Raw genomic sequence first — 24,841 nt, forward strand, 5'->3', positions numbered from 1 at the left:
AATCAGTGGTGGGCTGTCCAGGCTCCCAGGAAGGTGTGGGCAGTGACCTGTGATCCTCAGGTGGCAGCGGTGGCAGCAGTAGCCCAACAGGATATTTTTATGGATTGTATACAAGGTAGGCAACCAGAGAAGTGCCCAGGTTGACTTTATGATCGCTTTGACTGAGCAAGGGAAAGGGGTGAGATGCTATTAAGTAAGACACAGAAGACTGGATGGAACAGATTCTTCAGGGAAAAATAGGAGTTTGGATTTGGACATACTAATCTGGGGATGGCAAAGACAGAAGAGAAGCAGGGTGGTTGATGAAAAGAGAATTGGGGTCAAGAGTGGGGACTTTTCTTAAGATAAGAGAAATAGCTTTTTTTTTTAAGATAGGAGAATTAACATATAACGGAATTTAAAGCTATTTGATGTAAAAAATATTCCTTTAATAGTATTGTTATTCCACAACTACCTTACTACTTCTTTTTCTAGTTTTTTATAAGTTTTGAAGAAGAGGTTATGGATCTTTAACTGTGACTCAGAGAAAAATGGTTTATTTGCTCATTTTTACAAACACTTCTTGATTAATGTGTGAAATGTTTTCATAGCTTCCTCTTATTTAAAAAATATTCATTTGTGATATTAATTCCCCGTTATGAAAGGAGTAAGATTTTGCCAAACAAAATGGATTCTCGTCTATTTACTAGCACAACACAAAGTATTGGAGATGAGTATGGAAATGGTGCTTCTGTTTGATTCAGGAAATTAATTGTCTTTCTAGACTAATGAACACTTCTACTAAGGGAAGTGAGTTGATGTTTTATACTTTTTTGGACTGGCACTAAGGATGCTTGTTAGTAATATGCAAGATCTCATTTAAGAAGATGTTGGAATCACAGTTTGTTATTTTATCACATTTTAGGATGGAGGTTAAATTTTCCGCCCAGCCCCAACTCCAAATATTATAAATCTTATGAGTAAAGACAATTATTTGGATGCCATACAGTTGGAAACAGCTAAATTGGAAGTTAAAAGTAGTAAATACTGGATCAATGAGATAAGGACACATTATACCAAACTTCTTTTAAAAGTAATGCGATAAAATATAACGTCATCCCATAATTTTTTAAGTGTAGTAAAATACATTAAGTGTGCAGTTCTACAATGTTTATCTCTACCGTGGTCCCTCTAAGTGAGAAAATAGTTACATTTACCAAGTTCATTCTAAAGAATAAATTTAGTGGTATGTGTTAGGCATAATAGTTTCGAAGCTTCTTCTTCAAGGAGATGTGTAAATATTTTGGAATATTACCCCGGTAAGCATACAACTGTACACTGCAGATTACCTTGTCCAGCAAGAAGGCATAATGGTGACTCTGGTCAGGTCTGGGGCAAATTAGAGGAAACTAGGTGAAGGATTAGGAACTAGAGATGTCAGGAAGGGAAAAGAGAACACAGATCAAGACAAAATAATTCTATTTTGTTAGGACTTTGACCTTGAACAAGAGTGATTGTAATTGAGGTGTAGCCATGAAGTATGGGGGATGGCTGTTGGTTAGAAAGTTTGGTTATATACCCACTTTGTGGGAGGACACCAAAGCAAATCATCACATTTTAAATATCATAAAAGATGATGATTTACTTGTATTTACTACGTTCCAGGCAAAGTGCATACATGAATATACATGTATATATATACATATGTTTTTTAATTCTCACAATAATACTATAAGATAGATACATTTATTACCTCTGTTTTACAGATAAGACACAAAATGGTTAAGTACCTTGCCCCAGGTTGTATGATAAATAAATGACAGTCTGGCTTCTGAATGTATGTTCTTAATTTCTCTGCTCTACTGCCCTGTCAAGATGAAACTTGGTGGTGTCCACGAGACCTCCATGAGACTGAGAGTTTACTTCAAAGAATGTCTTCACTAGCCCCCCAAAAGTGGTGGAAGCCATGGAAACATTTTCTATCATTTCCAAACCTAGCACAATAATCTGCCTCTCATATAAGCCTATTGATTTTTCCAGAACAAATGCAAAATAATGCTTTCTTCCCAATAGAAAATTGATGAATAAAAGTGGAACTGAGATCCCAACTAGAAATCATTCAAAGTTGCACTCTCATCGTGAAAAAAAAAAAAGGAAAAAAGACATATCATACTATTACTGAGACACCTATAGAAAGATATGCTCAGAGAGGAAACAATAAGTTATAAGGGAAACACAGTTTATGTTATTAAAAAAAAAGGTTAGAAATTAGGCAACATAATTAGAATTATCTCATATTGGATTTATTAACCACAATAATTTTCCTGTTCTTTTGCCTAAATATCTCATTAGTATGAAAGTGTTATCAAATCAATCAGTAGTACCAAGCAAGCTATATCAACACTTTACTGAAAGATATCCACCCTCCCGGGTAAAGGGTTGGAACTTTTAAAGGCATGTGCAAGAACAAAATATGAAACCAAATTCCATTTTTTGGTTAGCATCTGATCAAGAAGCTCAAGAAGCTAAGAATACACAATTAATATCTAACGTCAAAATGACTCACTATCGCAGAATTGCAGTTTTACCAGCCTGTGTGGAAATTATTTATTCTATTTGGAGCCAGAAAAGCAAAGGAAATCAATAATACCACTAGATCCACATGTTACATAACAGAGATGACCAAATCCAGGACGTTATTAAAGTTCTATTGCATATTGATGGATGTACAGATATTAATAACTGCTAGATAATAGCACTAGCATCCTTGAAGTGAAGTGTTTGGAAGAACTTTGTTCTGTGGAGCAAAAAAGCTACTGGGGTTGAAATATCAAAGGCAAATGAGATATTATGGAAATACTTCTTGAAAATGTATTTTCCATTTAGAGTTTATTCTGATAATCCTGAGATTAAAATACATAATACAGTATTTTATTCACAAAAGACTCCCATATGTAAATGTTTCTCTGCAGTTATGGATTCCAAATTAAATAATATTATCAAAATTGTAACTATAATAAAATCCAATCCACCACCTGACCTTCTGTTTTTAAGCTTTCTACAAAGATATGTGAGCCGAACACCATTATTTGTTGTTTCAGACTTAAATGCCTAAGTGATCCAAAGGAAGAATTTTGTCAAGAATTGGAAAATATTTTGCAAATGATTCAACTTTGTAGATTTAGTGAAGGATAGTTTTTGGTTTTACAGCTAGGTTACTTAACTGACATTTGAGTACCTGAATGAACTTAATAAAAAATATAAGAGCTGCCTGAAAATATATTAACACATACTGACAAAGATTAGGAATTCAAAGCAAAATTTCAACTTCAGAAAAGTGAAATTTAAAATGGCTCTCTCGTGATTTTTTAGTCATTGTTGAGAATTTAGATTTAAGGAAAAATTAGTAAGTCAAACAAGCGTAACATCTGTGTTTGAGAGAAAGTGTCACCATTGTTTCTAAGGTACTTGATATGGAAATGTTTGGGTTTTAAATCAATTTGTATTATCATAAGAAATTTTAACACCGCATTTATCAAAGCAAGAAAAGGAAGAGCTGTTAGAATTAAAGAATGATGGTACCTCTGGCACATAATTTCAAAAGAACAAGTGATACAAATTCTAGTCAGTGGAAAAGGAAGTTTCCATTCATCAGAGACAGAGCAATAAATCATCATCTGCCATTTGCTGTCTCCCACGTCTATGAAGTGTATTCCTTAGCAGTGGCGACTTTAAGAATTTGAACAGACCATTCATCATGTCTTGATTAGAAATGCAGTAGGTACTTCAAAAATTTATAGTCATAGCTGTGGTTGTTTATGAGCTAGACTTTATCTGGAAGTTTTATAATATTCAGTATTGAATATTTCCCTGAATATTTTGTTTTATTTTTCTTATTATAATTAATATCTTCACCAGTGTGCCTCATAAAATGTTATCACTGTACAGGTGTGTTGGAACATGTAAAGTTTGGGAAGCATTGCTTCGGAGCAGGGGTCCCCAACCCCCAGGCCGCGGACCAATACTGGACCAGTATTGGTCCATGGCCTGTTAGGAACCATGTCACACAGCAGGAGGTGCATGGCGGGCAAGCAAGCGAAGCTTCATCTGCCGCTCCCCATCGCTGACATTACCTCCTGAACCAACCCACACACACACACCGTCCGTGGAAAAATCATCTTCCACGAAACCAGTCCCTGGCGCCAAAAAGGTTGGGGACCGTTGCTTTAGAGGATTGTAGAACAGTTTTCTCCACATGAGAATCTGGCCTTTGGTTAACTCTGAAGCTCTGTTCCCCTGGTAACCTAATACAAGTAGAATGTCAGTTGTTTCTAGGCAACATTGCTTATGATAAAAATAACCCCTGATTGGTAAATTATATCTGCATTGAGAGGAACTATAAATGAATTATAAATACCTGAAGGGGAGTCATAGCTTTGGACTTCCCATAGTGCGGCAGTTCTTTTTCTGGGCATGTCTCTGCAGGAACCCTAAAATGTATGCTTATAGTTATTGCAAGAAATATTGTCTCCTCTTAAGCCAGGGTGATTTGCACACCCACGCAATATGGATCTCATGTCCTTGCATCTGAGTTGTCACCTGGGGAGGGGATAGGTCGGGAGTGGCTATTGAATTGTTGCAAGGGGTCCCATGGAAAAGCAAAGACTGATGCTGCCTGGAAGGCAAGAAGTAGTTCCTGTTCTAGCCTTCTAGGTAGAGGGCTGCCAGATATAGTCTATGAAAGTCTAATGAGCATGACCATTTAGTTGAATTGAAGGAGACCCTCTGGTAGGGCAATGTGTAAATATTTCTTTTTCATACTCCTGAAAAAGAAGCCACTGTGATGTCTGACTATTCCCTCCCTAGTACATGAGGGACTTTTTTCCCATATCTATGGAACCTCTCATCTCACTATTGTTTTAATTGTGTATGTCAATATTTTGCTATTTCTTGTATTGGTCACTGAAATATAAACTTGTTCATATTGGTAAGGAACCGTGGGTGCATCATAAGGCCATAGTGGGATACCAAGTCTTTACAATGAAATGGATGAGTCCTGCAACTCAATATTACAAACAACAACTCTTAGTTTGTGCCAAATATTGTTCTAAATTCTTTATATAATTAATCTTCATAGCAACTCTACAAGGTGGGTAGTATTGATATGTCCATTTTACAAATGAGGAAACTAAGGCAGAGTTGAGAAATTTGACAAAGTTCATATAGCTAGTGAATTGTGGGACTGGGATTCAAACCCAAGTAGTTAAACTTCAGAACCCAAGCTCTCATGCATTATGCCTAATGTACTCATCCTCAGAATAACAACTACTCCTGACATTTGTGTCACACACTCTGTGCTAGGCATTGTGCTGCGTGCTTTCTGTACATTAATCTTATTTCATCCTGAAAAAAAGCCCCAGTAAAAAGGTATCCTGTATAGTTGAAAGATGAGGAAATTGAGGTACAGATATACTAAGGACTTTGCTATTTGATAGTGTTTTGTGATTTGCAGACAGGAAATTCAGAATAATGTCTGATGCTCCATCTTTCAATTCTATGGTTTAATCTTCTGTGCAATTTCAATTTTAAAATCATTAGAAATCAATGTACAACAGAGTCCTCCTAAATCCTGAGCATCTTTAGGGTCCGAGAAAAGCCAAGAAAGAGGACACAATGTCTCCTCTACCTAAGTGTTTCCCAGTGTGTATTTCCTGGATCATAAGACCTAAGTGATATTAACAGGTGGATAGTAAAAATAACATGTTCTATGATCATGTAAATTTGAGAAACATCAAGTTAAATCACTGGTTCTCAATCTGGAAGATTTTTTTGCCCCCTGGGAGACATTTGGCAACGTCCAGAGAGATTTTTGGTTGTTACAACTGGAAAGAGTGGTGCTGCTGGTATGGAGTGGGAAAAGGACAGGGATGCTGCTAAACAGCTGACAGTTCCCAGGATGGTCCCACACAGTGAAGAATTATCTGGCCCCAAATGTCAGTAGAGCTGAGATTGATAAACCTTGGGTTAAATATGATAATTATGCATTTCTGTCCTGTATAACCAAAGAACCTTTTCTTGTGGGATATCTGTTTGGATTAGGATTCTATGAAATATAGTTACGTGATTTGGGCTGTTAAGACCATAAAAATGTCCAAACTGGGTTCAGGCCATATTACTTTCTAAGTGATCAAGTTGGTTCTCAAGTAGTTTCTAAGCCTGTGATTTGGGCTGTTAGGACCATAAAAATGTCCAAACTGGGTTCAGGCCATGTTACTTTCTAAGTGATCAAGTTGGTTCTCAACTAGTTTCTAAGCCTGTTATGCTAAAATAATTTTTTAGGCAGCTTTTTAAATTTCAAACTAAAGCTGTTCTGTCCTTTCAGCTAGATCACATATTTAGCAGCCTAGAACAGAAAACACAGGTAAATCCCAGCTTGAAACTTTCTCAAGTAAAAGCATTCTAGTTTCCATGTGAGGTCATAATTACAAAAAAACTCTATAATGAGGCATATATGTTATGTAATCAGGAACATATCATTTTGAAGCCACATTATCAGAAACCTCCCCAGGTTGCTTAACACAATGACATTTTTCTTGGGCTAGTCCATGGAGAAATTTCAATCAAGTCAAATGTCAGCCAGCAAGTGGAAACACTACAGGTCCTTAGTATTTTCACTTGGATCATCCATCACTTGGATCATCGGATTGTCTCCCTACCCTTCCTTCAGACACACACACACACACACATGCACCGTTTTGGAGCTATGACAATTTAGTGGGTGATTACTTCATTTTATACAGAAATTTGAAGAACCTAGAGCAGTGGTTCTCAGCCTTGGCTGCTAGAATCACCCAGGCCCCACCCCCAGAGTTTTATTTAATTGGTTTGTGGTGGAGCCCAAGCAACATCATTTCTTTAAAACTCATCAAATGTTCCCAATATTCAACCAGAGTTGTAGGCCATGGACCTAGAGCAATTGTTCTCCAGCAAGCCCTAAAGGACTTGCAAAAACATAGATTGTTAACCCCCAAGTTTCTGATTCAGTAGGTCTTGAGGGAGCCTCCGAATTTGCAATCCCCACATGAGGTTGATGCTGCCATTCCAAGGACCATATATTGAGAACCACTGACCCTAGAGCACTCTCTTATTGAAGAAACTTGGAAGTTTCCTCTTACTTACCATTTTGTTTAATTTTCTAGGTGAAAAGGAGTTACTTATCAGATATTCTACCATTTCTGGTTAATCAAACCAGAAGCAAACCAAGCCATTTCTCTTCTCCAGTTCAGGTTATATCTAGATGCATACAGAATCATGATATTGACCATAATCAAACAGATTGAGGTTTACAAAAGTAAAACTCAGGAAATAGCTAACTTCTTTCCAGGCACTTGCTTGTTTCCCTTTGTCCAATAAATATGTTCAAATCATAATGACTAAAACTGTGTAATAATGAAAATAATGAGACAACTTAAATTTGCATAGGGCCACGTGAGCTCATCTAATTCAACCCAGTACCTTATAGCAGGTAAGGAATCACTCTCTTGTTTGTAGAAATCAGGATGGGAGAATGGAACAGGATGGACAAAGACATATGTATTCATTCTAGCACAGCCTAAGCTGGAAACCAGCCTGACAGTTGAAAAGGGCAGTGTGTGGACAGAGAAGGAACTAATATGAGACAGGAGGAGGGTGCCACAAACTCCCAGCAGAATGATTTGGATTTAATGATATAAGCAATAGGCTGTTCAGAGTTCTTGAGCAGAAGGGTCTCATGAGACAAACCATGCTTCCGCAGTCTTAGTCCAGTGGATCAGTTTAAAAATGAACAGATGCATTTTCCATCACTGCAAGGTGTAACAACAGATAGAGATGCTGTTTGAAATAACAACTCACATTGAGATCTTATTGTTTTAGAAAAATTAAGAATTAATTCCAAGAGGAGAAATCATGTTTTTTAGGCCCCCAGTAGATTTCCTTTGAGTTTTATCTGAAATCAACAAGAACAGGACAATTGATGACCTACCACAATCAGCCATGCAATTCTCTCCACGTGACACATCCTTTTAGACATTAATAGAAGCCTTGAGTCTAAGTTTCATTTCAGATGGACAGAGACAGTTTCTACGGCAAAACAATTTGACAAGGGATTCCATGATTCTACACTGAGCAGCAAGAAAACGCTACAGATATTTTTTTTTCCAGTAAAGCATAGTTAAGTGGAATTTTATTCAAGACATTCTTCTCAGTCTGATTAACTTTCCAAGGATCTCTGTTTAGTTAATTGGGTCATAAAGTCATCTTCTTTATCAGCAAAGTAGGAATTTTAGAGCACAGCGATTGAGAAAGTTAAGTTCTCTTTTTACATCTTAAAGGAAGACTAATTTTTCTGGTTATTTCCTCAAAGAAAGGCCTTTACGGTACAAACATCCAAAGGGGACAGCTGAGGGAATTCCCTGGCGGTCCAGTGGTTAGGACTCCGTGGTTTCACTGCCAAGAGCCCAGGTTCGATCCCGGGTTGGGGAACTATCCCTCAAGCTGCACGGTGCCAAAAAAAAAGAAAAAAATAATAACAAAGGAGGCAGCTGAAGTTTGAGGCTGAATTCTGAATGCCAAGAGGTGCTGAAAAGGCAGCCATCACTTAGGAGTAGTGGATCAGCTCCTGGAACAGCTGAGCACTGAGGTTTATAGTGTGAGGAATGAAGCACAGGAATCCAAGGAGTATATTTAGGGTTCAACCCCTTGGGAACAAACTGCAAAGTCTAAGAAAAATAGGATTCCAGAGAACTGGGCATAGGCCTTCTTAATTTTTGCAAAGATTTCCGTGACCCCACTGCCCCTTCTGCCTACCAACTGGATTGGGCTAGAAGGAAACCCCTGCTGATCTTCAAGAGAAGCATTTCATTAGAGTAGTGAGGAACAAGCCTAGTTTTCAGAAACTTTAAGAAGGAATGGATGGGGAGGATATGGCCATCATAAAGGAAGTTTAAGAGAAGGAAGAAGACAGGGGATTCTAAGTTAAATGGCAGCAGGGTTGAGAAAAAACTTTCTTTAAACTAAAGGGAAGCTTTCTACAAGTTAAAGAGAAGTTCTGCATATTTTTAGATGCAGAGGAAAAGTAACCAAATGCCAGGAGAGGTAGAAAAAAGTGCTGTGAAACCTCTCCACCTCTGTTTGGGTGAAATCCTGAGAGATACACTCAAGGGGATAAAACACAGTGAAGGTGTGAGATTTTCAAGTTGAAGGTAGAAGAAAGAACTCACCTTGTCCCCACCATGTTTTTGTTGTTGTTTATTTGCTTTCAAAAAAAGTTCAGTGGTTACAAACATTATTTGCTTTCAAATAAAGTTCAGTGGTTACAAACATTATTGTGTATCAGAATCACGCAGGGAACTTGTTAAGCTAGAATCTTTGAGTCTCATACATAGAGATTCTGATTCTGTGTTGGACCCAGAAATCTGGATTCTTAAGCACCCCAAGTGATTTTGATGCTGATGATCCAATCTTTCAAAAAGACTCTCATGTGGGCTTCCCTGGTGGCGCAGTGGTTGAGAGTTCGCCTGCCAATGCAGGGGACACGGGTTCGTGCCCCAGTCTGGGAGGATCCCACATGCCGCGGAGCGGCTGGGCCCATGAGCCATGGCCGCTGAGCCTGCGCGTCCGGAGCCTGTGCTCCGCAACGGGAGAGGCCACAACAGTGAGAGGCCCGCGTACCGCAAAAAAAAAAAAAAAAAAAAAAAAAAAAGACTCTCATGTGTTCGTCTGTCCTGTGCAGAATAGAGATGTGTAGTAGAGGAAAAGGCTTAGTGATTTGAGAATGAGACTCTTGAATAGGTAGGAAAATGTAAATAAAAAGGATTTCTTAGTGGTACTGAGCACCAATAAGTTAAAATTCAGTATCATGGACCACATCTGCTACCTTCTAGAAGGGCCTTTAGTAGCAGATAGATTCACACAGGGTGAGTTTTCTAGACACACACCAGGGCCACAGTGAGGTGTTTGTTCTTGCTTTTAGGTTGGTTTGATGATTGATGTTAATGAAACATATGAAGTTAATTAGTTTCAAAGACAAGTTGAAATCTCCCACTTTGTAGAGAATCACCTGAAGAATGTCCTAATTATATCTTAAGCTGTTGACAAAGAAAAATGGAAAAACATTTTAAACATTTTCCATACACCTCACCAGCAACAGGTAATACCTGGCATTTTCCCAGATGTTTCTGGTATGAGTCAACCAGAACACAGACAAAGAGTCCGGCAGTGGCATCGGTTAGGAGCTAAGCAAGTTGAAGTTCTTCTGTTAGGGCACTGAATTGGGAGAGCGGCCTTTGAGACTCCCCACTCCCCCCAGTTCCCTTGTGTGCTCATTTGAACAGCTCTTGCTTTGAGTTTGCTTTCATTCTGGTCCTGTATGCCCTAATTTTAAAAATATTTTTCTTACTCAGTGTTATTAAGACAAAAATTGAAGTTAAAACCTAAAAATGATTTTTGCCAATGGTTCGTCATTTTTTGATTAACAGACCCAAAGCATATGAGATTTTGTTCCAACCCCTTAAAAAAAATTTATCATGCATACGTACGTAAATTTGTTTACATACAGCAATTTCAGGGATTTCACAGATGACCTAAAGGCTGTGCTCAAGGGCCATGAACTTCAGGTTCAGAATGCAGAGTTAAGGACTGTAAGAGAAAATAGACGTGGGAAACAGTTGATTTTCACTGGAGTGTTCCCGTCTAAGTTCTTATTTTAAGAAGTTTTAGAGAATCAGCCCTTTCTATTCTCATTCCTTTGTTTCCCACTCCTATTCTTGCTCCTGTTTTTACCCCGTTCTTGCTTTTCTTCTTTACTTGATCAATTTCTTATTATGGATGAGGTTGAAGAATACCCTTGATGAAATAAACAATTTCTCGTTAACGATTATTTTGATATGTGATAAACTGGATATTTTTAAGCTTAATCTGGGTTTTGATTCTAATCTTATCTAGTTCATATTTTCTTGTTTTGATCTTTCTCATAATTCTGCCAATATTGGGTAGTGTAAAACTCTTTTACACTATTATTATTGAATAGTTTCTAAAGAATCAAATATAAATAAAAACTTATTTCCAGGTAGCGTTCATAAAAATCCATAATTGATTTGTTTTTGTAAAAATCACATTACTGAAACTATCAAGCATATTGCCACAGTTGTGAAATCCTTAAGAGCTATAATAAGTCCAACTGTTGTTAAAAAGCAGCTCCCTTTTCTCGAGTAATTTATTCAATCTAAAAGTAGTCTGTTAGAATATTTTTAATTTTTAAATAATACTTGTTTTCCAGAAATGTTATATCTTTTTAAAACAGAATAGTAATGCAATTGCTTAATTTTGTGTTGAATACTATATTCACTTGCCCCAATTTTTATTTGTTCAAAGGGTTGTGAATTATGAGAACATCAGTAAAAATGACTACTATACTATTAGCAAAAATGCAGTAACACATGTTTATAATGATGACATTGAATATATCAAAATTGATCGATGGGAACAAGAATATCTATATCACAGAGAACTCACTAAGATTCCCGTATTTTCACTTTTCCGGAAATGGAAGGCTTTTAACGTGTGGAAGAAGAATGTCCGCTCTAAAAAAATCAGTGGATGTCGAGAATCTCTACAAAAAGATCTGTTCATTGTTAACCAAGTATGTATTTATTAATCATATTTTAAAAGAATTACTCACAGAAAAACAAAGTATTCGTATAGACTGTCCCTAAATAGAAGATTTCATCTTTCAAGAGAATTGACAATTTTCATTCTGTTTGTCACTTAAAAGTCTGGTAATCTAGTGTATTTCTACATCTTTTTTTTTTTAATCTTTATTGGAGTATAATTGCTTTACAGTGTTGTGTTAGTTTCTGCTGTATAACAAAGTGAATCAGCTATATGTATACATATATCCCCATATCCCCTCCCTCTTGCATCTCCCTCCCATCCTCCCTATCCCACCCTTCTAGATGGTCACACAGTACCAGGCTGATCTCCCTGTGCTATGCAGCTGCTTCCCACTAGCTATCTATTTTACATTTGGTAGTGTATATATGTCAGTGCTACTCTCTCACTTTGTCCCAGCTTACCCTTCACCCCCCTCCACCGTGTCCTCAAATCCATTCTCTATGTCTGCATCTTTATTCTTCTACATTTTAACTAGGGTTGCAAAACACTAAAGTATAACAAGAGAGTTGCACAGGTCCCCTTTATTTAGGAGCAGCTTCAGAGGTTTGGATTCATGACCCCCTTTCTTGTTGATCAGGAAAGTTGTATATCCTTTTGAACAGAGCAGGCCAGCAAGCCCTATTACTAATTCTCATTTTTGAGACACTCTGGACTTTATGGTCCAAAATAATTTGGGGGCTTGTTTTCATGGGCCAATAACTCCCAATGTCTCATACATTTTCTTCTATCATGGATTCAGACAGTAGGGAAATTTTAAATATTTACTTTGGAGGAGGGGATTATCATGGAAAAAGAATTATTAAAGGGTAAGTGGCCACATTTAAAATCTGTACTCACTCCTTGAACTTTGACTTGCGGCAGAAGTTTTCTATTTGGCCCCTGGGAATGAGCTGTAACCACCATTACTGTCATGCTCAGTGTCCTCAGCTGTCTATTTTGTGAGACTGGGTCACCTCCCTCTCACATCAGAAGCTTCAAGTTTGCTTTTTACTGGTCATTTTGTTCACTTTGCATATGGTAATCTGAAAGATCATTATCAAGACATCAGTCACACAATAAAGGAACATTCAAGGAATATGGCTCATATAGGTGTTAGTGCAAAACAGGTATGTAAGATGTACCATCTCAGGTCCTCCATCCCATCAAGCGTTCTGGGTTGTGGAAAAGATTCTAATCCTTCTTGACATTGAACTCAACCCCTAGACCTCTAATTTCACTAAGGATCTATCAAGGATTTGAACCTATTTTACTACCTTTTTACCACCTTTCATCTTTTACCTTGTCTTGGACACTATACATTTCATAACTTTATTCCTAGGTAAGTAAAACAGTTCCTCCTGCATTTAACCTGTATCAATTCGTAAGGCTTTTCCTCTTTTTTTAATGTGCTGAGAATTGTCATTCTCTCTGCTCACTATTCATACCAATAGTGCTTTGACCTTGACAATATTTTCTCTTTAATGTAGCCCAAGCAGACTAGAAAGTTCTCATCATTTTAATCTTAGGTTGACGTAACTAATTGAGCCATTGTGTTGGTTTAAATATCTATTAGATGCTATCATTATCCACACACTTACCACTAGTCTTTTATTTACAGTGAGTTAATTAAGGGGGTTGATTCTTTTAGACTATGTTGAAGGGATAAATGTGGAGCTGTCCTTGAAATTTTTCTATTTATGATTATTTTTAGTAACCAACCTTATTGGCATCTGTGCCCACATTTCCTAATAACAACTTTATTGAAGTATGATTCATACAATTCATTCTTTTAAAGTATACAATTGAATGGTTTTAATATATTCATAGAATTGATCAACCATCACCACAGTCTATTTTAGAACATTCCCACCATTCCAAAAAGAGTGATCAGCATCACTCTCCATTTCTCCCCAATGCCCCCAGACCACCCCCTGCCCCAGCTCTGGACAACCACTAGTCTATGACTTTTCTCTCTTGATGTGCCTAATCTATTTCATATAAATTCATTTCATATAAATAGAACCATACAGTATGTGGTCCTTTGTGACTGGCTTTTTTACTTAGCATAATATTTTGAAGGTCCATCTATGTTGTAGCATGACATTTCTTTTTATTGGTCAATAATATTCACTTGTATACATATATATGTTTTATTTATCCATCCACCTATTGATGGATATTGGCGTTATTCCACTTTTTGGCTTTATTATGAATAAAGCTGCTATGAATATTTGTGTACAAGTTTTAGTCTAGACATATGTTTTTATTTCTTTGGGAGTGGAATTGCTAGGTCATTAGTAACTCTGTGTTTAACATTTTGAGGAACTGCAAAACAGTTTTCCAAAGCCACTGCACAATTTTACATTACCACCAATAGCATATGAAGGCTTCAGTTTCTCCATATTCTCACCATTACATCTGCATTTTTCATTATAGCTTTTCTTACTGGTTGTGAAGTGGCATTTCATTGTTGTTTTGATTTCTATTACCCTGATGACTAATGATGGTGAGCATCTTTTCATGTGCCTTTTGGCCATTTGTATATCTTATCTGGAGAACTGTCTATTCAGATACTTTGCCCATTTTTAATTAAGTTACCTGTATTTTACTATTGAGTTGTAAGAATTCTTTATATATTCTGGATACAAATCCCTTATCAGATATATGATTTGCAAAACTTTTCTCCCATTTTATGGGTCTTTGCACTTTCATGATCGTGTCCTTTGAAGCATAAAAGTTCTTAATTTTGATGATGTCTGTTTTGTCCATTTTTTTCTTTTGCTGCTTGTGTTTTTGGTATAAAAATCTATTGCTTCATCTCAGGTCACAAAAATTTACCCCTATATTTTCTTCTAATAGTTCTATAGTTTTAACTCTTACATTTAGTTCTTCAATCCATCTCAAGTTAATTTTTGCTGATGGCGTGAGGTATGGGTTCACCTTCATCCTTTTGCATGTGGCTGTCCAGTTGTCCCAGCACCATTTGTTGCAAAGACTATTCTTTCCACCTTGAATTGTCCTGACACCCTTGTCAGCAACTGCCTGTAAATATGAGGATTTCTGCACTTTCAATTTTTTTCTGTTGATCTATATCTATCCTTATGCCAGTACCACACCATCTTGAGTACTGTAGTTTAGTAGTAAATTTTGAAATTAGGAAGTGTGACTTCCCTGGGCCTCTTGAATTTCCACATGAATTTTAAGATCAGTTTGTCAATTTCTGCAAGGAAGCCAGTTGGGATTTTGATAGGGAATGCTTTAAATCTGTAGATCAATTTAGGAAATATTGCCATTTTAACAGCATTAACTTTTCTAGTCTATGAACATATAATCCTTTTCCATTTATTTAGGTGTTCTTCAATTTCTTTCAACAATGTTTTGTAGTTTTCAGAGTATATATTTTACATTTCTTTTGTCAAATTTATCCCCAAATATTTTATTCTTTTTGATACTATTATAAATGGAATTATTTTCTTAAATTTCATTTTGGATTTTTCACTTTATATATGTAGAATATATATTTATTAGAGAGTATATATGTGTATTCTATACATATATGTGTATTCAATGCACATATATATTCTACAATACATATAAAGAATATATCTAAAGGATATATGTATAAATGTATATAAAGATTGTGTATATATATATATATATACACACATATTCTATATAGCAATACAATTGACTTTTTTTCTTTAACATCTTTAATGGATATAATTGCTTTACAATGGTTAGTTTCTGCTTTATAACAAAGTAAATCAGTTATACATATACATATGTTACCATATCTCTTCCCTCTTGCATCTCCCTCCCTCCCACCCTCCCTATCCCACCCCTCTAGGTGGTCACAAACCACCTAGCTGATATCCCTGTGCTATGCGGCTGCTTCCCACTAGCTATCTATTTTACGTTTGGTAGTGTATATATGTCCATGCCACTCTCGCACTTTGTCACAGCTTACCCTTCCCCCTCCCCATAACCTCAAGTCCATGCTCTAGTAGGTCTGTGTCTTTATTCCCGTCTTACCCCTAGGTACTTCATGACCTTTTTTTTTTTTCTTAGACTCCATATATATGTGTTAGCATACGGTATTTGTTTTTCTCTTTCTGACTTACTTCACTCTGTGTGACAGACTCTAGGTCCATCCACCTCACTACAAATAACTCAGTTTCCTTCCGTTTTATGGCTGAGTAATATTCCATTGTATATATGTGCCACATCTTCTTTATTCATTCATCTATTGATGGACACTTAGGTTGCTTCCATGTCCTGGCTATTGTAAATAGAGCTGCAATGAACATTTTGGTACACGACTCTTTTTGAATTATGGTTTTCTCAGGGTATATGCCCAGTAGTGGGATTGCTGGGTCATATGGTAGTTCTATTTGTAGTTTTTTAAGGAATCTCCATACTTTTCTCCATAGTGGCTGTATCAATTTACATTCCCACCAACAGTGCAAGAGGGTTCCCCTTTTCTCCACACCCTCTCCAGCATTTATTGTTTCTAGATTTTTTGATGATGGCCATTCTGACCAGTGTGAGATGATATCTCATTGTAGTTTTGATTTGCATTTCTCTAATGATTAATGATGTTGAGCATTCTTTCATGCATTTGTTGGCAATCTGTATATCTTCTTTGGAGAAATGTCTATTTAGGTCTTCTGCCCATTTTTGGACTGGGTTGTTTCTTTTTTTGTTATTGAGCTGCATGAGCTGCTTGTAAATTTTGGAGATTAACCCTTTGTCAGTTGCTTAATTTGCAAATATTTTTGCCCATTCTGAGGGTTGCCTGTTGTCTTGTTTATGGTTTCCTTTGCTGTGCAAAAGCTTTTAAGTTTCCTTAGGTCCCATTTGCTTATTTTTGTTTTATTTCCATTTCTCTAGGAGGTGGGTCAAAAAGGATCTTGCTGTGATTTATGTCATAGAGCGTTCTGCCTATGTTTTCCTCTAAGCGTTTGATAGTTTCTGGCCTTACATTTAGGTCTTTAATCCATTTTGAGTTTATTTTTGTGTATGGTGTTAGGGAGTGTTCTAATTTCATACTTTTACATGTAGCTGTCCAGTTTTCCCAGCACCAGTTATTGAAGAGGCTGTCTTTTCTCCACTGTATATTCTTGCCTCCTTTATCAAAGATAAGGTGACCATATGTGTGTGGGCTTATCTCTGGGCTTTCTATCCTGTTCCATTGATCTATATTTCTGTTTTTGTGCCAGGACCATACTGTCTTGATTACTGTAGCTTTGTAGTATAGTCTGAAGTCAGGGATCTAAATGATATATGTATAAATGTATATAAATAGTGTACATATATGTATACATATTCTATATAGCAATATAATTGACTTTTGTATATTGAGCCTGTTTCCTGAAACCTTGCAGAATTTATTATTGACTCTAGTAGCTTGATTGTTTTGTATGTGCTTGTGTTTCAATTAATTAATTAATTTAATTTTTATTGGGGTATAGTTGATGTATAATATATATTTCAGGTGTAAAACATAGTGAATTTTTAAAGATTATATTCCCTTTGTACTTATTATAAAATATTGAAATAATTCTAATGCTTATCACTTTCAATGGGCACTCTTGATATACCAGCCTAAGAATGAACCACCTAACCCAGATTCCATCGGAAATTTGCAAACAGCAGAAATAACGATGGGAGAAATAAACAAAACACCTTCAGTCTCTCTTACATTCACAACGGCTTTCACATTTGTCCTTTATGCTGACAGCCAGATATTTAGGTTAGGCCAAAGTAATTTCTTAGATTATATATATTTTTTCTTCCTCCAAATTCCCACTGTCAAACAACTTTTTGGCAGACCATCAATACCAGTTTTGCTGTCCACCTGGATCCTAGCTATGTATCCCTTTACTAATAGAACTTATATTTTTTGGCTCAAGGACTTTTTCTCCAGAGTACACTGGACTTTCTTGCTTTCACTGCCACATTTCAATTACAGACTCATTCCTACTCATGTACTCATGTTAATTTATTTAGTATCTTATCTCAATTCGGAGACATAGCCTCTAAACTTCTGCTTCTTTTTTGTAAAATTAAGTATAGTTGATTTACAATATTATATTTTTGCTTCATTTTTATCATGAAAATTTCTCCATGAGATGAATCTTAAGGGCTATATGACTTCCTAGATGTTTTGTCACATAAATCTCTTCATTGAGGACTCTACTAATTTTAACTTCCCCTTATTTGTACTTAAAAAAAAAATTAAAGCACTATTTCATGTTGATCTGAATGACTATTGGTTGTCCTGTTTTGGAAACTCCTAGAAAAGAGTCCAAGAGTGTGCTATATATAACACTTAAACCAGTGTCACATATAAATAAATTTAAGTTAACTTTTAAAAAATATAATGTTATTGCTCCTCCTTTGATTAGATTAGAAGTGAGGGTGAATGACCTAGAAACAATCTTGGAACATGTGCCTTCAAAGCCACCACCCTAAAACCCTGATTTATGATGATGGCATAGAGGAAGATTAAATTATATTATGTGACATTATTCCACAAATACTTCCACTCATTCTGCCAGCCCACATTGCAAGGTAGATTCTTAATAGTGACTGTTACCCACTGAAATTTTAAAGTTAAAATTTGTCTTTGTTCTGTATCATACCCTCTTAGATCAATAGATGGGCCCATCCATTATCCATTATCATTATCATGGTGACTGGACATTGTAAAGTCCTAAGGTAACACTAAGAATCTTTTAATAGCTATTAGCCAAACCTAGTGAAATTTAAGATATTTCCCCATCCTCTGTTACTTGCCCTCAATTTCATGGTTAAAAGACATGTATTCAAAATGAAAAGAAAGGACTTCAGACAAATTAAATCTGATAATTCAAAGAATACTTTCAGAACAAAATTTCAGAAGTGTTCCTTTTCAATGTACGCACTTTGTAGCTGTAGCTGAAATTAACATATAGAGCTATTTATTTTCCTTAATTACCATTCTTGCTTTCCCAATATTTTTATACTTCTAAAAGGCAAAGGTTTTGTTTTTTTTACTAAATAATGATAAATTTCTATTTCATTTAGTATTTGCGACCAGCTCTCCTTAAAATAAATGAATTGTGTTATCAATTGAGTTTTATGGGACTTTGTTATATTGAAAAATATCACACTTACACCCTGCAAGAATTTAAAGTTACACAAGCCGTATGGCTAGAGGAGGTGAGGAACTTTGTCTACAAGTTTCAAGAATTTTTTTTTCCCTATTACTGATACTTTGGTACCACTAATGATACATATTTATCAACGTCTAGGTGACAGGGCGCCTAGAAGAATTTCGAAACGAGGCCAAAGAAGTGGTCAGAAAGGCTTGTCGAGTTGCTCTGTGTGCTGCAGGATTTATGCCTGATGACTGTGCATATGAACTTATTGAGGGTATGAAAGGGAAAGAACTCCAACAGATCAGAAGTGGTGGCTTTCCGAAATGTTAACTCGTTTTCATTCCACTTTTCTATTTTAAATAAGGACCCTATTTTTCAATTCTTCCAATCTTTGCTTGATAGATTATAAATTCAATGTATATTGTAGAAGGGGATAAAACAGTAAGTACCACAACTTCCTTGCATTACCCTTGCTTGTGTATAGTATTTCTAAACTGGTTACAGGACCTTTATTTCACAAGCATTTTATAGTGGACTCAGGGCCTCTCTGCTTAAACGTACGTCCAACCTACTAGTACAGACAATAGGTTTGTTAAAATTAAGAGACTGGATGGATCTCAGAATTGGCCCCAGCTGGTAGGGACTCTAAAGGATAATTTTATGCAGGCAGAAAAGGAGGGTAAATGTGTTCCTGGAAAGAGGTGGCACGGGACAGAAATCAGATCCTGTTAAAGAAGATGTTAGTAAGCTGTCTAGAGGCTTTTGTTAAGTTGAAATCCTTTGATGTGGAATTTGTTTGGATAACTGGGCTGTTTTCTGGAGTCTGAAATAGCTCATGAACCAAAGCATTTTGTCATTTTTGAATTTTACTTGTCTCTTAATCCATATTGAAAGAAATGGAGTTTTTACACAAGAATTCTTGTCTTTGTGTCTTCTGTTGTTCTTAGGGCACTGTAAAATGCCAGAAAGCGGAAGTCTCATTGAGTTGCCTACTTCTGGAGACTCCAAGAAAATGACATACACAGAGCAGGCCAGCAAAAGGCATCACTGCATGAGGCTAACATGGTAAATTGTTATTCTTTCTTTCAAGAAAAACTAGAGCATCCATCCTTCTCAAGTTTCATTAAAGTTAAAGCCATCATCACAGGATTCACTAGTGACAAGGGATTTGGAGGACACAGTAACCTGAATGCAGGCTCCAGAAGCCTGGCCTTCCAGCTGCCACCTAGCAAAGCAGCCAGAGAAGGTGGAGGGCATGTCCAAGGCCAAGAGCTCCTCTTTGATCACTAAGGCTTTGTTTCCCTCTAGCCCAGCCAGGAGCACTGGGCAGGCTGTAGTAAGGAGAAGTCAGGCACACAGAGATTTGTGGGCCTCCTGGAGTGGATCTGGAGGGTCAGCTCCACCTGTCTGGTTCCTAAAGAGCTACAGGCAGCTGCGTGGCCACACAAAGTTCCACCCTCTTCCTAAGGCAGGTTGCCACGGAGAGACCAGGGAAGAAAGTCCACCTTCCAGGATCTCACCAGGACCTTCCACCTGCTTACCCAACTGGGTCTTGCCATTGTCCCAGAGTTTGGATTCCACGTCATTCTAAAACCTCATCACTGCAACTAACTCTTGCAAACAAAATCACCAAATATTATCTGAAGAATTGTATGTGGCACTAGAAAACACTGATGACTGTTACTCCGTGCTCACTAACTTGGTCCACATTTTACAACCATTTAATAAATCTTAATTGTGCCCCAGTTTATATGTGAGATAATCTGGTAGTAATGTCTGTATTGGAACAGAGGCAGTGAAGCAGTCCTGAGGCCACTATCATAGGCTAGAGGCCCCTCAGGCTCCACTTAAGCAGCATAAAAAGTTATTTCAAATGCCTTGCTGACTCAGTTTACATTCTAAGCCCTCAAGTAGGGAAACATTAAATTTTCATCTTTGGGTTAGCAATTGCTGTCAAACAACATTTATTCAATAGCAAAGATTTTATTACCATTAGAATGTAAGTCACAGACATATGTTTACTGATTTCTTCTTTAAAGCATCTTTAAAAAAAATCTTATGGCCCCTAATGAGCTATGTGCTTTTTTCATAACTATATTGCTCATTAAATATCCTACTGAATGGTTAGAATGCCTAGCTAAATTGATGCTATATATTTGAGTATATTTGTGTTTTAAAGTGAAGAGTGTCTAAGAACAACTGTTCTGGACAATTAATCTCTGATATTGTAATATAAATGGAAAGTCAAAGAGAAATTATGATATTTAAAATTTTAAATATTTGCATTAGAGTCACTTTCAAAAATAGGTAGTAAGTATAGAAAATTGAAGCAGTATTGTTTTTCTTTTTTTTATATTTCAATACTTTAATCTACAGTTACAGTATTTCACTTTTGTCAATTATTTGTTCCAATAATGTCCTTTAAGACATTTTGTTTTCTCTCCAAGAAATGATACAGTTCAAGATCATGTAGCTGTCATGTCTCTAATCTCCTTAACCTATGCTTTTTAGCTTTTCTTTGTCTTTCATGGTAGTGAGATTTTTGAAGAATACAGGCCAGTTGTTTTTTCAGATGTTCCTCAATTTGGATTTACCTACTAAAAACAGTTAGGATTTGTTTGCTGTTTTTCCCCCTAGACAGAGAGCATATAGTGAAAGTACTTGGATTACTCTCTGCCCTGCTCAGTTTGGTTATGTTGCACATTTGAAATACAGTTAATTGGATTGATTTGGTTTGTTTGCATTTACTTTAATGTTGTTTTCCCCCATCCTTGTTGGTTTACTTTTATTTTACTGAATATGTAGAATATCAGGATGACTTCAAAACTCAAAACTATACCAAAAGGCATTACTCAGAGATGTGTTCAGTCCCCTCTCTTTATATCCAGCTCTAGGCAACCAAGATCTGATTTCCTTCCCTATAGTTTTTGCCTTTTCCAAAATGTCATATGAACAGATCTATATAATACATAGTCTCTTGTGTCTTTTACTTAGCATGCTTTCGAGATTCATCCATATTCCGTATCAGGAGTTCATCCTTTATTAGGTATTAATTTCTTTGTTTCTTGCCATAACTTGGTAGATGCTGTTGTCCTCATTTTACAGATGACAAAACGATGCACAGATTAGTTAAATAAGCCCAGGTTCGTACAGGGAGAGTAGAGCCTGGATTTGAACTCTGGCAGTTTGATTTTTTTTTTTTAATTTTGAGATAATCATAGATTTGCAAGAAATTGCAAAAAACGAAGTGAAGAGAGGTCCTGTGTACTCTTCACTTAGTTTCCCTCAGTGGTTACACCTTACATAATTATAAATATAATATAAAAACCAGAAAATTGACATTGTATGGTGTACAGTGTATCATGTTATCACATGTGTAGATTTGTGTAACTACCACCACAATCAAGATACAAAACTATTCTATCACTGTAAATATTTCCCGCATGCTACCCCTTTATAGTCATACTCACTCCTTCCCCCACCACCATCTCTAATCTTTTTTTTTAACATCTTTATTGGAGTATAATTGCTTTATAATTGTGTGCTAGTTTCCGCTGTATAACAAAGTGAATCAGCTATACGTATACATATATCCCCATATCTCCTCCCTCTTGCGTCTCCCTCCCATCCTCCCTAACCCACCCCTCTAGGTGGACACAAAGCACCAAGCTGATCGCCCTGTGCTATGCGGCTGCTTCCCACTAGCTATCTATTTTATGTTTGGTAGTGTGTATATGTCCATGCCCCTCTCTCACTTCGTCCCAGCTTACCCTGCCCCCTCCCCATGTCCTCAAGTCCATTCTCTACGTCTGTGTCTTTATTCCTGTTCTGCCTCTAGGTTCCTTTTGTTTGTTTTTTTGTTAGATTCTGTATATATGTGTTAGCATATGGTATTTGTTTTTCTCTTTCTGACTTACTTCACTTTGTATGGCAGACTCGAGGTCCATCCACCTCACTACAAATAACTCAATTTCGTTTCTTTTTATGGCTGAGTAATATTCCATTGTATATATATGCCACATCTTCTTTATCCATTTGTCTGTCAATGGACATTTAGGTTGCTTTCATGTCCTGGCTATTGTAAATAGTGCTGCAATGAAAATTGTGGTACATGACTCTTTTTGAATTGTGGTTTTCTCCAGGTATATGCCCAGTAGTGGGATTGCTGGGTCATATGGTAGTTCTATTTGTAGTTTTTTAAGGAACCTCCATACTGTTCTCCATAGTGGCTGTATCAATTTACATTCCCACCAACAGTGCAAGAGGGTTCCCTTTTCTCCACACCCTCTCCAGCATTTATTGTTTGTAGACTTTTTGATGATGGCCATTCTGACTGGTGTGAGGTGATACCTCATTGTAGTTTTGATTTTCATTTCTCTAATGATTAATGATGTTGAGCATTCTTTCATGAGTTTGTTGGCAATCTGTATATCCTCTTTGGAGAAATGTCTATTTAGGTCTTCTGCCCATTTTTGGATTGGGTTGTTTGTTTTTTTGATATTGAGCTGCTTGTATATTTTGGAGATTAATCCTTTGTCAGTTGCTTCATTTGCAAATATTTTCTCCCATTCTGAGGGTAGTATTTTTTTTTCTTTTCAAGCTTTATTCGTCTAAATGACTATCTAATTGAGAACACAATGCATGTCGTAACAGTAAATTCTACTAGCTACCTTTTGGATTATCTCACTGATAAGTTAAAACAGACACCTTCAGCAGATGTCATTCAGAAATGGATTACAGAAGAGAAGCCTGAAGTCACTGATAAAAAGGTATATTCAGACACAATTAAGAAAATTCATTGGTCAACATTTATTGAGGAGTCCTTACTATGCACTGTGAATTATGCTATTTTCTGTGTACTAGAAAAATAGGAGAAATGCTTAGAGAATTTCACAGTATAATCAGAATCTACCATACACACATGAAATGACAGAATGAAAATCAGCATATCAGCAAGTATCTAATAGCAGAGAAAGCATCCATTGTGCTGAATATTACAGTCTCTCTCACAGGCACTTGCTAAAGGTTCCTCATGTGTTCACTCAATAAATATTCCTTAAGTATCTACTATGTACCAATCCCTATGCTGGGTATTGGGTACATGGTGATGAAAAGCATAGATAGAATACTTGCCCCCAAGAAGCTTACAGTTCAGGGGTCATCGTGAGCATGAACTGGCAGAGAGAAGCAGGGAAGGTGGTATAAATCAAAGATAAACAATGGTTTAGAGGCGAGGAGGAGCAAATCATGGGAGCAAACCTTTGTGCTTTCAGTGAAAAACCTCTTAGGAGGATGTTGGTCTTAGAAACACAGAGTAATGTGAGACATTTGAGATTAAATGCACAAATCTGTGCATTCTAACAGAGCTTATCTGATAGCCCAATAAGCTTTTCCCCAGCTCCATCCATGACAGATACCTAAACACATAGCAAAACATGCATATCTGGTTTCATCAAGCTTCCTACCTTCATATCTCTGCATCCCCCCAGGAGGCCCAATATGCAGTTTCAAGGCCTGTCACTCTTTGCCATAGTTTTCCTTTTCTCCAAAAGTTGAATTTTAGCTGCATACTCCTTTTCATTACTTTCTCTCCTTCCCTATTCTCAATTCCTTTTTTTCCTCAATACTACCACATTTTGAAAGTAACATTTATCTTTCTAATTATAAAAGTAATATATGCTAAGTGCAGAAAATTTGGAAAACACAGAAGTATACAAAGAAAAGCATCCTCTGCTATACCAAGTTAACTATTTCCAAGGGGGAAAGAAAGGAATCATACTTTACTTACTGCTTTATCACCTACTTTTTCCACTTAGCAATGTATTATGAAAAATCTCCCTAATCAGTATGTATTTGTTCCATATAACATTCTCACATAGAAATGTATTATACATCTTGTAAATAATTTTGTATTATTGATCACTTTCTCACTAGTCCAAATAATGCTGCAAAGAATATCTTTGTCTATACATTTTTCATACATCTCTGATTCTTCCCCTTAGAAGAAATTCCTAGATGTGGAATTGTTG

General features: G+C 36.5%; 1 protein-coding gene across 1 annotated transcript in view; it reads left to right on the forward strand.

The window, feature by feature from the left end:
- DNAH6 (dynein axonemal heavy chain 6) overlaps positions 1-24,841 on the forward strand; it is a gene marked incomplete at both ends in the record, with an annotated part of 284,256 nt that overhangs the window by 31,723 nt on the left and 227,692 nt on the right. Inside the window, 5 exons of the mRNA XM_082852453.1 lie at positions 11,392-11,659; positions 18,739-18,873; positions 18,966-19,086; positions 19,760-19,877; positions 23,413-23,581. Coding sequence (XP_082708579.1) covers positions 11,392-11,659; positions 18,739-18,873; positions 18,966-19,086; positions 19,760-19,877; positions 23,413-23,581 — 811 coding nt within the window. The remainder of the gene's footprint in view (positions 1-11,391; positions 11,660-18,738; positions 18,874-18,965; positions 19,087-19,759; positions 19,878-23,412; positions 23,582-24,841) is intronic.

Source organism: Leucopleurus acutus (genome assembly GCF_964270905.1).
Source record: "Leucopleurus acutus genome assembly, chromosome: 12".
In the NCBI taxonomy this organism is placed as follows: Eukaryota; Metazoa; Chordata; class Mammalia; order Artiodactyla; family Delphinidae; genus Leucopleurus; species Leucopleurus acutus.